Genomic DNA, 12891 nt, shown 5'->3' on the forward strand with positions numbered 1-12891 from the left:
ACATCATTGTTCGGTTTTTTTAAGTGCTTATGGAGAGGAATTGAAGTACCACTTCTTTGAAAAAGGACAGCAAGGTTAAAGACATTACTAGATTTCTGCCTCAAATCTAATGCTTGAAATAGCCCTTTTATAAACATAATAAATCTGTTACAAAAACAGAAAGGCATTTTTGATGTGTTGTCCATTTCCCTGGGGTAGAATACCACGGCTATTTAATGATATATGTCAGCTCTATACCCCAGGTTTGAGCAGGAGATTAAAAATGTTGCACTGTAAACTAGAAGGAATCTGTATAGAGAGACTGTTGTTACTCGGACCTAGAACTTACTCACAGCAAATTTACAAGCAGTTTACCAGTGTGAGCCTGGAATAACAACAGTCGGCAATTACAAGTTTTTATGTCAAGTTTTTTATGTCATGTCACGTGAGAATAAAAAAGCTTCAAAGTAAAATTGGGTTTCATTGATGTGATGATGCTGGTGTGGGGGGAGATGGCGAAAGGGGAACCATTCAATGGGAAAATTTTGTTCTTCAGACAAAAGTTTTCCTTAGCTAGTTCCAGCAGATGCTAAAATTATTTTGACAGATTAAGCAATGCTGGCTATAGATTTTTCTTAAACACAACATGTATCCACTCATCTGCAAGTTGGCTTGAAATGATAAAGTCAAGTGTAAGTTTACACTCCATTAGGTTAAAAGACTTTTAGACCAAGCTCACAGTGAGACAATTATTGGGAGTTCACTTACCACAGTTTGAAATGTCTCAGTTTTAACTTTATGGCAAGGTACTCTGATATAACACTCTTTGTGGTGATGTATTTGGCTCCAAACTACAAAAACTTTCTATTTAATCACTTTTATTGCTGATCTTGTCACTGACAAGAGCCAGGTTAGAAAATGAACACTACTGCTGTTATCTGCAGTTGAGGAGAAAGCTGAGAATTTTTTCCTTGAAAATACAAAAGAAAGGACGTTTGGGGTTTTTTGTTTTGTTTAGTTTTGTTTGTTTAATTTTCAGGCCAGAGTAGTAGTGACTTTATGCAAATGTCAGTGGACTTGCAACAGTATAGAACTCCACGTATTTTGAGATTAAACTTAAATGATCAAAATTTCATAGAAGAGGCATTTTGGCAGAATTTAGAGCTAGTACACACTGAATTTCTTATTTTTTATATTTTCACTTTTGAAAGGTTATATCAAATTCATTGTCCATGGGCTGCCCTATCATGTTAGGAAGGATTTAGGTCTTGTGCATGATGCTAAAAGAAGTGATTCAGAGAATTCTGTATTGAAGTACCTCACAGATGCAGGACTACTGCACATCTCTTGATAGAGGTTTGGGTAGGAAATGGCCAAGGAACCTATGATTACACAGATCCGGAATTTACTAAGATTTTTGTAAAGGATGAGAGTGTGTTTAACCTCCCCAAAATGAAAATGCAGTTTTAGTTCTTTCTTACTTACGTCGAACTGCAGAAGTAAGATTTTCTATGAACCTAACGAGCTAGAATGCTAGTAGATCTGAAGATTTTTTAATTGGTTTTTGAAAGGTTAATATGTTTCTGAAAAAATTATGTGAACTTGCCTCCAGCTAATAACAAAAGGTTTCTGGAGAAAGAGACTGCATCACATTTCAAAGGTTATAGTACTAAATGCTCTCAAAATGACATATTTAGAAATATTTAGCTGTTACGCTTTTACTCACCCTTGCTGTGAATTCCTTAACTGATTATAGGTTGAAAGAAAAACAATGTTTGGTTGGAACAAAAACAGCTCGTATGTCTTTTCAGCAAAAGTTTTTATTTTTCTGTTATTTTTTTGTTAGTAAAAAAAAAATGCAAGGCCTTAGCAGCAGATGACTTCCCATGTCAGGATTGGGATTGAATAAATGTCTTGATTGGCTCTAGTAACTGGAAAAATGCACCAGCTCAGTAAAACCTAGTCAAGCTCAAAATCATTTTGATCCTGCTGTTCTCTTGATTCTTAGTCTGTCTGGATTCTTACTTCCATCTAACTTTATTTTCAGTATGCTTATCCCTGCTTCCACATCAATACTTCAGTCAAATAGTACTATCAGCCCTATTCTGTTACCTTGAACTCCCAAGACAGATCCTTGGATGACTTGTCCTCATGCAGTTTAGAAGAAAAGTTTACAGGGTTAATGGTGTAATCTGTTGGTTTGTGCAAGGGCTTAATGGCTAACTGCCAGTATTCCCCCAGCACCCAAAATGATACCTGAGCCCTGCCAAAAGCCTCATCTGTTCCTTCGACTAAAGCTTGTCCTCTCATGGGAGCAGAGATGAAGAGGGATAGAGGCATTTATACATCAGATCAGTGCTGTTAGAGGATCACCCACTGCTTAACCCTCCCATTACTCTCCAGCTGGAAGAACTGTTTGTCCTTGGCAATGCAGTGTCAAAGGGCCGTGCGGCAGGAAAGGCTTCTCTTCCACAGTAGCAGGCTTAGGTAGAAATCTATGTGTGCAAATAATATTTCTCACTGCATTTAATATTTCTCACTGCATTCTAATCCAGAGACATTAGACTTGTTCAAACACTGTGCACTACGTGTGTTTTTTCTCTGATAAAAATATTTTCATGATGTATTTCACTGAAAAACAGATTTTCTGTCTTAATGTTTAGTATAGCGATAGACAATGGATTCCCAGAGAACCTCTAACTATGCCAGCTGCCTTCCAAAATGCCAGGACTGTCGACTGCCAGTTACCAAATGATGGCCAGCAGTCTGATGTCATGGATCTGGTTGATGATAAACCCATTGCCAGGTGGCAAATAAAGGTACTCACAGAAATTTCAAATATTCACTTACAGATATTCATATTAAGATGAAAATATATCACATAGATATTATCCTTTTTTTAATGGTACTAAAGGTGGAACTCAGCTTGCTTAATTTGGGGTCTCAGTTTCATCACCTAAGCTGAAGTGTTGAGTGCCATTTGAGAGTGTTCTTCTTCAAGGGACTGGTAGATACAACCTAGGACCTACAGAGATGCACGTTCTTCAAGAGCAGAAGTTAAAGGTCAGGTAGTTACCCTAGAGCATTTCAAATGACCTTAGACACATTTATGGGAAAATTGAGTTGAGCCCAGTCTACATGTACGAATCCCTGTGTGAGGTAGATATCTGAGCTCTCACACAGATTGAGTCAATAAGGTCAATAGAGCCTACACACTATTCAATTTACCCCAAAGTAGACACCTACATGTGGTTGGTCAGATATCTGCCTAGACTTATTGCAAGGTTGATTAGATTTCTGATTACTATTATGAGAGTTTAAACAGCTAAATGTAGGTGTTTATCAATGAGTTGAAGCTCATGCTAGCAGTCCATGCTGGTGATACGTTGATACCTGATATGCTGGTAATACGTTAATCCATTTTTACTGTACATCTTGCAGATTTCTAATGATGGATTCATTTATAGCAACTCTAAAACAATGATATTATATGATGGAGCCTGTCAGATATGTGAACCACAAGAATCTGGGTTATGTACATTAAAGGTATGTATTTCATTACTCTCTATGTTTATTATGAAAATACGCATCTTTTCAGGCAGAAAAAAATCTAGAAAAATCAGCAGAACGTACCCTGTTCTTGTTTCCAACAGGAATTTTCCATGCACAGAAATGATAAGCACAGAAAGAGAAGCTGGGATGAGGCAATTTTGAATGAAAAAAAAAAATCAAACCAAAAGCACCTCATATAATTACCAAATAAAACCAAACATGCTGTCAGTTGTTTAGATTTAAAAACAACCTCAGTTGTTTAGTGGAAGTGCAGAATAGATTAGATTTTATTTGACACTTTACAAATTCATCCAGATTTACTGTTTGATAACCAAAAATTAATGACTCACGTTGTCATTTCTCTAAAAGGAGAAAACATGCAACATAGATGGACTCTGTTACGGTGAAGGTGACACAAATCCAACCAGCCCTTGCTTACTCTGCAGACCTGACATATCAAAGTTAACTTGGTCAGTTGTTGAAAGTAAGTTCTGAATAGTTGTGGGTTTTTTTTAATACCAAGAAGTTGAAAATCTACTAAGTTTTTACATTTATGGAAATAGTGAAGTTTTAAGTTTAACTAGTTAAGTGTTTCATTTGAAGCTTAGTACCCACTACTTTAGCTTGTAATTTGATCTTGGTTTTCATCTCACATTTCTCCTAATTTCTGAAAATAATATTTTGTTTTCCAGACCATACGTGTAAAAGTCAGGCTTTTTTTTTTTCCCTTGCCCTGCCCCCCCAGTAGCCATTACAAGTAACTAATGAAAATTAACAACTCTCAGCCTAATTGGCACTTTGAAGTCTTTTGATATTTGGCACAGCTACATCGATGAACGTTTGTCTTCATTATTTAGGAATAAAAGATATTTTCCAACAAATGACTCTGATACCAAACAAGAGGAGAACACAAACTGAATTAATGGCATGTCATATTAATTAGCCACTTAATATTTGGACATAGTCCACATTGATGGCATAGATACATGGCCTAAACAAATACTTGAAAGTATATCCAAGGCTGTCATACTTCAGTCCAGTTAGAAACCACACTATGAAAAGAATACCCAATTCTAGATTCTTCATTTTCCTTCTCCACAGTACAAAGTTCTAGCCTAGAAGTTGTAGCTCTTTTGGCTTGGGTCTTAGTCTTTGGAGATACAAATCATATTGGTCCCTTCACCAAATGGGACATCTCTTGGCGCTTTACTAGTAGCCATCCAGCCTGCCCCATCCACCCAAGTCCATAACATCTCAAATACAAGCGTTCCATCAGTGTTTTCATGGGTGAATGTGCTGGCAACACCGCCTAGATTGGGAACGGTCCTATATGAGTGGGACTTTTGGTGCCTGTCTTGCTGAATCTTTCTCTAGTCTGAACTTGTAGTGAAAGCCAAGGTAGCTATACCTATTCCAAAAGAATGAAACCTGAATGAAACAAATGAAATTAAACTCATCCAGCAGTTGGGGAGTCAAGGGATTTCCATGTTACAGCCACGGACTGGAATTCAATATTGCTAAAGTCAGAAATGGGAGAAGAATGTAAACCAGAGGCAATTCCCCAAAACCAAGGAGCACCCTCTTCTCCAAAGTGGATGACATTAGGCACAGGGTGTCAGAATCTGACTGCTGAGACACTGATTACAGCTTCTTCTGCCATAGCGAGTGGGTTCCTGCCATAGCAAGTGGGTTCCTGCTTGGAGCAGTCACTTCACTGTAACCCAAAACATAGCAATCTTAGTCACCTTCCTATGTCTCAACTTCAAAACCTACACTCTCCCCAGGGCTGCTTCTTCTCTCTTTCACAGAACTTGTCCTGGTACTGGGGTTTTGTTTGTTTGTTTTTACCTGATGTCTCTAGAAATCTAGTTATTCCTGCCAAATAGGTTAGAGCGCAACAGTGCAGGCATCTAAATAGACTATTACTTACCAGTGAGTAAGTTGTTGTGTGGTTGAAATCCTTCCTAGGAACAATGAGTGAATAACTTATTCCATCACCTCATGCTCAGTTTTGTCAAGATAGTCACTGCAGCCCATTCCCAAGTATTGCTTAACAAGGTCTATTCATTTGTTAAAGGAAACACCAATCACCTCTGAGTTTTATGGCTTCCTGTACTTTCATTTGCAAACTATCTCTGCATAGTTAAAGTACAGTGGTTAAATTTGATAAATTTAGAGTTCTTTCTATGTATAGATGCACTGCATCTTTACAAGCTCTGCGTAGTATAAATAATTTCTTGGTTATGTTGTTACAGTTAAAATATCTAGTGTTTTTCCTGTGCCATTCAAATGACATCAGAATTTAAGATAAATAATTACATGTGACTTCCTTAATAGAAAGATATGCTCCTTTTATTTTTTATAAGTATATTGCAACTTTTGCCTAAAAGAGGAAAATATCTCCTTTTTTACAGACAACCAGCCTCCAGTGCTTGAAACTTTTCAGGGTATGCTACAGACTTTTTATGGAGAAGATTTTGTATATCAGTTTTTGGCTTCAGATCCAGAGGGTTCTGCTATTCATTTCACATTGGATTCTGGTCCAGAAGGTGCCAGTCTTTCCCCATCAGGTCTCCTTTTGTGGAAAGCTGTGTCAATGAATCTCCATAAATTAACATTTTCTTTGACAGATGACTGCAATGCAAAGACTAAGGTAGAAATAGAGGTAATGAATATTACCGTAAAATGACACCTACTAGTAAGATGTTTAAGATATCTAATTACAAAACTCATTGCTGGTTCATTAAAAAATGAAAACTGTCTTATTGGGCATGTCTTGTAGGTCAGTGTAAAATCGTGTGATTGCCTAAATAATGGCTCATGTGTGACAAACATTAATTTCCCACCTGGAAGTGGAAGATATCTTTGTGTGTGTGTGGCTGGATTTGAAGGTGATCTCTGTCAAGTCAATACTGATGACTGTATACTTAACCAGTGTGGTATTGGCAGATGTGTGGATGGAATAAACAGCTATTACTGTGAATGTCCACCTGAACTTCAAGGTAAATTGCTACTTTATTTATATGCATTTATCACATTTAGTGATAAACAGGAGTTTCTAATGTTATGTCTAAATTTTTTTAAAAAAATTTTGACTGTAAATAGCTTACTGTTAGAGTATGAAGAAATTTTATGGTCTTGTGATAGTTATATGATATACTTCAAGATTTTTCTTGTATGAATACAATGGTTGTTTATATCATGAGAGCAAATTTCTGTTGTTTTCCTCCACAGAGGTAAACTCAGCAACATGGTGAAACATAGGAGTGATGTGTTTGGTTACAGTGTGATTCCTCCTGTGCCTGCAGATAAACATGTAGTCCCCACAGCCCATCTTCTCGATATTTCACAATAAGCAAGATACTTGATATAAGATGAAAAAATGTGAATAGCAAACCTAGTCAGCTGTACATATTAGATGTACTGAAATACTTTGTTGCACTTGATAGATGTCCTTTTTGTATTTCAGCACCTGCATACATTCTACTTTTATAAACACACTGTCAAAGTCTAATGGCACAGTATTATATAAAAAAAAAAAAATCTGTATTTCAATGCAGGTAAAAACTGTCAAGATGATGTAGATGAATGTGAGTCCAGTCCTTGCTTCCCTGGAGTATTTTGCTTCAATACTTTTGGTTCTTACTATTGCGGTCCATGCCCAAATAATCTGCAAGGAGATGGGAAGTCATGTTATGGTAAAAGTACTTGTTTTTCAGAAGAACATTGTTATCTTATTGTCATTCAGATAAAATATCTTTGGTTGTGCTTCATGTTTCTAACAGTAACTCAGAACTCTTTTCAGTAGTCAGCAAAACAGGACTGTGTCTCTGACTTGATGACTGGGACAGAATCTCAGTTGATGACAACATCAGACTGCTCTGGGTCACATAGTTGTAAAACACTTTTTCAGATGACTAGAAAAAATAGATACAAAATACCCCAATTCTTCTATATCAAAGTACAATACAATGAAATGTATCTTTTTTGCATTATTTTCATAATTTGAGCAATTATTGACAAAATATTTTTCTGTTAGATTGCTTAACATAGACCTATTTACCCAAATCAAGGCACTTGCCAAACAAGGTGCCCAAACATTTATTTACAATGCAATTACTGAATAACTTGTATTTTTAAAATACTCTGTTGAAAACTTTTAAGAAACAATTTTTACTCTTTATCTGCTTTCTGAATTTTGAGTTATTTTATGTATAAAACTTTAACTCTGTAATTTATTTGCAGTTGAACAAAAGTAACTACTAATGTGCCTTCACATCTTTTGTTTTTAGAAAGCTTTGAAGACACTAATGTTGAAAGAAGGGATTCCACAGGAGAAATTGGAGGGAATAAAGGTGATTTTTTTCATGAAGAAAACGGAATTTCTGATTCACATACTGATAATAATATAGGTGGCAAATAAAGGTTCTAGTCAGTTTTATGTTATTCACTTTAATTTTTCAGTTTGACTCAATTTAATTCATTACTGGGGTTGTATTCTGATGTGAAAAATGAGACTGAAATGTCAATATCAACAAATCCCTTAGGTCAGTCAAGTCATTTTATTGACAGTGTGATGTATGACATTCTTACCATTGCCTTTTGTTTTTGTGACTAACCACTGACATAAAATAGGAAACATGGGGATAAGGACATCTGTTATACGAGATAAGCAAAAGTTTATGGCATTATGTTGAATGCCATTTTCCTACTTCAACTCAAAGGAAAGGTGAAGGATATAGCAAGTGAATGTCTTAATTCCAAAACTCCATAAACACTGTTGCTGGCATTTCCAGCTCTGTGCCTGCTGGGGCTTTCTTTGCAGGAAATTCTCATGTGTCTTTTCCCTTTATCTCTGAATTGTTCGTGGGGGAGGAGGAAAACTCTCTCACTCCACTGCTAGTGCTGCATAATTCTTCATCGGCTGCACAATGGTTTGCTTTTCAGAAGTGGGAGACAGCACTCTGTAATAAGACTCAGTAAAGTTTAACCTTTTGTAGACCATATTCTAGTACCGTTCTAAATGGGGTTAGGGACAGAGCTTAAGTTAGGCTGGATAATCTCCTCCAGTTTCATTCCTCCTCTGCCCCATAATGCTAAAAGCCCATAAACAGCATTCTGCCATTCTGGGATTACAGTGCCATATTCTTTTCCACAGCCCACCAGACCACCCGCTTTTCCTGGGCAGAATATGAAAAACTTTTCATTCACATAGCACTCCTTTCAACGAGGAGGCTGAGTCAGTCTCTGTTGTTTATAAAACACATGAAACATCCCACTAATAAAACCCATGCAGAAACTTTAAGAAAGTTGATTAAAAAGTTTGGAGAGTAAGACGTGGTAATACTTTTGCTACAAGGTGGTGGATTATTCACCTAAAATACTGTCCATGGTGCATCAGTAAGTATAAGCATGTACATACTTGTGGTTAAATATCTGCTTCTAGATTCTAGACTTATTACTAGCACTTAGACACACTGGTGAACCATAAGTAGTATCTTTTCTTTAAAGTCTGTTTCAGTTATCTGGTTGGAAGCAGTATATGCAGCTGGTAATTTGCTCTGACAGTAAAGCTGTTTATTGACCCAGTATGGGAAAATCTCTGCTCTCTGCCTCATATATATGGTGCTTTCTGCTTATCTTCCAGCCAAGAAAAGGCCATGGTGAGGGTGGGAAAGGACGTAACCAGAATACCTTGATCTTCTCCCATTCTGCCAGTTGAGAGTTAGGTTCTACTGCATACATATATTCTGATGTAGCACATAGAGAGAATTCCTGAAGCACAGAATGAATGGGCTGTACTTTTTTCTGTTCAGAAGACATTACCCCACCCTCAGAAGGAAAAAAGTCTCATAATATTCCCCTACTTTTTTCCCCCCTTTCTTTCTAACATGCTGTAGGTTTTCCACAATCATCCTTTGAGAAGGTTTTAAGCATCTCAAGCTATATTCCCAGTTCTACAGATGTCCCCGAGAGATTTGTTTCTACAGAAATGGTCAGTAGCAGCACTCCACCAGCCTCCACAGTAAAAACAATCACTGCTTGGAAGTCACTTAATTCTCAGAGAAGTGCTTCTGTACAACCTGCTGTTACTGGAAGCATTGCTCATGCTCTCAGCACCATCAGCGGTCACCTTGCTAACGTGGAAGAGAGTTCTTCAGTACATGCTGTGATGACTGCACCTTCAAGGAGCCATGCTGTATCACCTGAGAAGAAAACAAGAGCACAAGCTGAGGCCTACAGCTATTTTGAGACCAGCAGGAAGACTTCTAGCAGCAGAACGAATAGAAGCAAAGGGCTTGCTTTGCCAAATAAAGTATTCAAAGGTGGAAATGCTCACAGAGTTCAGCACCTATTAGCCAAGAATAAAGCGAGTCCTTTACCTTTTTTTCTTGTTGAAGTCACTGTCCCACCAAAAATGCTTCCTGAAGAATTAAGTGAAATAGCAATTCCTAAAGCAGTAACCTGTACCGATTTACCCTGTTTTCCTGGCGTACCTTGTGAGCCAAGTCAGGATGGAAGCATCAAGTGTGGTCGTTGTCCTTATGGTTATTATGGAGATGGCTTCACTTGCAGAGGTATTACAAATAACTGCACTAAATGCTTTGCAGAAAAGAATCTTGTGACATCTTTATAACTTGAAAGTACATTTTTACTGTGTGATCAGTGAAATGCATAGAGTATTGAATTTTCTCATTTTCATTATTAATATTGGCATAGCCTACAGGCTTTTAGTTGTATGGATGCACTTTAAAATATTTTTCTGATATGTCTCAGGCTCCTCACTTACGGGCAGGGACCTAATGGATTCTGTGTGATCTGTTCATTACGTTAGGCAAGACACAGTTGTGCTGAAATGCCACTTTCATTTTCCTTATTCCTTTCTTTGTTTTCTTCATTGCCTTTCAGCAAGATGTAGACAAACATGTGGCAAAAATATGGAGTGTGTGGCACCCGATATTTGCAAATGCAAGCCTGGTTATGCTGGTTATAACTGTCAGGCTGGTGAGTATGGCATTTTGGTTTAGTCTGTGGTAACTCATATCCACAAATTAATGATTTGAAGATCCCTGTTGATTTTTTGCACAGCTCTATGCAGACCTGATTGCAAAAACCATGGGAAGTGCATTAAGCCCAATGTCTGTGAATGTCTACCTGGATACAGTGGCTCCATTTGTGAGGAAGGTAAATAGCATATTTTTCACATTTGAATCCATAAATACGCAAAGGATGCTGTAAGTAACATCCATGACTGTTCATTCTGACAGCAAAGAGGTGTGTTCATTTTACTTTTACTTTAACAGAACTCTTTGAGTAACATGTTGGTATATACCCTACTTTTTTTGATATTCACTGTAAATGTTGCTTGTGATCGGATATTCCTAAATTTAGCTTTCACAGTAAGTAGAGGAGTTTACCAGTGAATGTAGATGCCTCTAAGCTAAACACTCCCAAAGAGTGGGAAGTCCTGTCTGGAAATTGTCTCAGATTTCTTTTCTTCAGAGTGACCACCACTGTTGGGACTCTGTGTACTCTGTTGGAATTAAGTTCTCCTTGTTACTTATTCTTGTCAAAAGGCATTGCATACGTCTCCTTATTTTATTTCCAGTTCTTTGCTCACTGTCAGTTATTAACGTTTCCCTTTTTCTAAAGCATAAACAATCCATGCATCTTTTTAGAGGTGATTTCTTGAACAACATAATTCTATATCTGCAGCACATTGTAAACCATCCTGTCAAAATGGAGGCACATGCTTGGCCAGAAATCTCTGCACCTGCCCATATGGTTTTGTGGGACCAAGATGTGATACAAGTAAGCAAAAAAGCATAAGGGAAGAACACAGAACATTTCTCCTGTTCTTCAGGAGCAAGACAGCAAATTATGGTTTAAATTTTTGATGCACTCTGTCTAATGCTAGGAAATTACATAGTACCTGTGTGTCTTTGAAGGCTCGTATTCTTGGGCTTTTCGAACATTAGTTAGAAAGTATTTGCACGTAACTTTGAAAACATAAGGTACTATTAAAATTGTAAATAGTTTATTATTTATGATTCACAAATGTGGAAACATTGAGCACATTGTGTGTGTGGTAACTACCTTCAGAACAGAGATGTTTAGTATGTCCTTACAGCTTTTGAACTTCTATCATCTTAAATTGGTTAGATGCTGGGGTACATTCAGAAGTTGGTATCAGTGAATGGCAGGTCAGAAAAACTGGGATACAAGAAAACTGAATTCAGAACCACATTATGGGGTCTTTTTTTTTTTTACCTGGCATGAAAATTGGAAAATTTGCTGTGATAATAGCTGAAAAATTGGAATTAGTCTCACATAAATTGTCTTTTACATATAAAATTCTACATGCTGCAGTTTGGCAACTCCAAATTTTGGGTAGGTTTCATACTGGTAATTGTTGTCATTCAGAGAGGCTAAATTTAGACATGCTGTTTATATATCATTCACTTGAATGTGCCACTGCATTATTGACCCCGAATTGAGAAAGTCCTTTGTTTGTCTCCTCCTCAAATCACAGGACTCTTCATTCTCAGTTTCTCTTGTTCTAGTTTCAATTGTGACACACGCAAAAAAAAAAATGCTGCTCTTTGTTAAGCAGTACTAAAGAGAATGAGATGTTGTCCTGAAGAAGTGATTCATGGTTTTCCACAGCCATAATATTTTAATGTCTTTGCTTGTTGGTCTTGTGTCATGCTATGCATGCAGCTGCGCTTGCTGAATGATGGAGGACACTTGAGTGAACTTTCTTGGAGTCCATCAAATCCATCATGTAACATGGTTCATTTGTCTCTTAGTATTGAATTTCCCATTTTTTTTAGAAATTATTTGAAATGTTATAGATTTTTATCACTGAATATAACCAGACCATGGATAATTACATGGAAAGATATTTTATTTACCTTTATAGTCTGGTGCTAGCTTTTTATGGCTTTGAGACTGGTTTAATCTCTTCAGCAATTCCTCTTCAACTAGTGGAATTGTATGTTATTTCCAGTGTTAATATTTGGGACAGAACTGAAAAATGAATCAAGCATAATTTGTGACATACCTCTTTCTCTCCCCCCTTCCCCCCGGCCCTATCTCCTCCCCCTTCTTGGATGGTAGTGGTTTGCAACAGACACTGTGAAAATGGTGGTGAATGTTTTACGCCAGACATCTGCCAGTGTAAACCTGGGTGGTACGGACCTACATGCAGTACAGGTAACACTCCTGCCACTTCCGTGTGCCTGGGAAAACGTCCGTAGGACCTCCCATAGTTTGAAATTTGGAACCGCGTGGCTCAGACAGCAGCGATGGGCGGCTGCTTACTGCCGCAGAGCCCCATACTCCCTCTTGTCTCTGTAT

General features: G+C 37.4%; 1 protein-coding gene across 1 annotated transcript in view; it reads left to right on the top strand.

The window, feature by feature from the left end:
* The window catches only part of VWDE (von Willebrand factor D and EGF domains), a 40593-nt gene that overhangs the window by 22944 nt on the left and 4758 nt on the right, over window positions 1-12891 (top strand). The window contains exons 14-25 of the mRNA XM_072851479.1: window positions 2643-2798; window positions 3421-3525; window positions 3901-4015; window positions 5946-6196; window positions 6314-6533; window positions 7092-7229; window positions 7824-7886; window positions 9432-10109; window positions 10441-10536; window positions 10621-10716; window positions 11248-11343; window positions 12652-12747. Of these exons, the coding sequence (XP_072707580.1) occupies window positions 2643-2798; window positions 3421-3525; window positions 3901-4015; window positions 5946-6196; window positions 6314-6533; window positions 7092-7229; window positions 7824-7886; window positions 9432-10109; window positions 10441-10536; window positions 10621-10716; window positions 11248-11343; window positions 12652-12747 (2110 nt within the window). The remainder of the gene's footprint in view (window positions 1-2642; window positions 2799-3420; window positions 3526-3900; window positions 4016-5945; window positions 6197-6313; window positions 6534-7091; window positions 7230-7823; window positions 7887-9431; window positions 10110-10440; window positions 10537-10620; window positions 10717-11247; window positions 11344-12651; window positions 12748-12891) is intronic.

This window comes from Ciconia boyciana, chromosome 2 (assembly GCF_034638445.1).
Source record: "Ciconia boyciana chromosome 2, ASM3463844v1, whole genome shotgun sequence".
NCBI lineage: Eukaryota > Metazoa > Chordata > Aves > Ciconiiformes > Ciconiidae > Ciconia > Ciconia boyciana.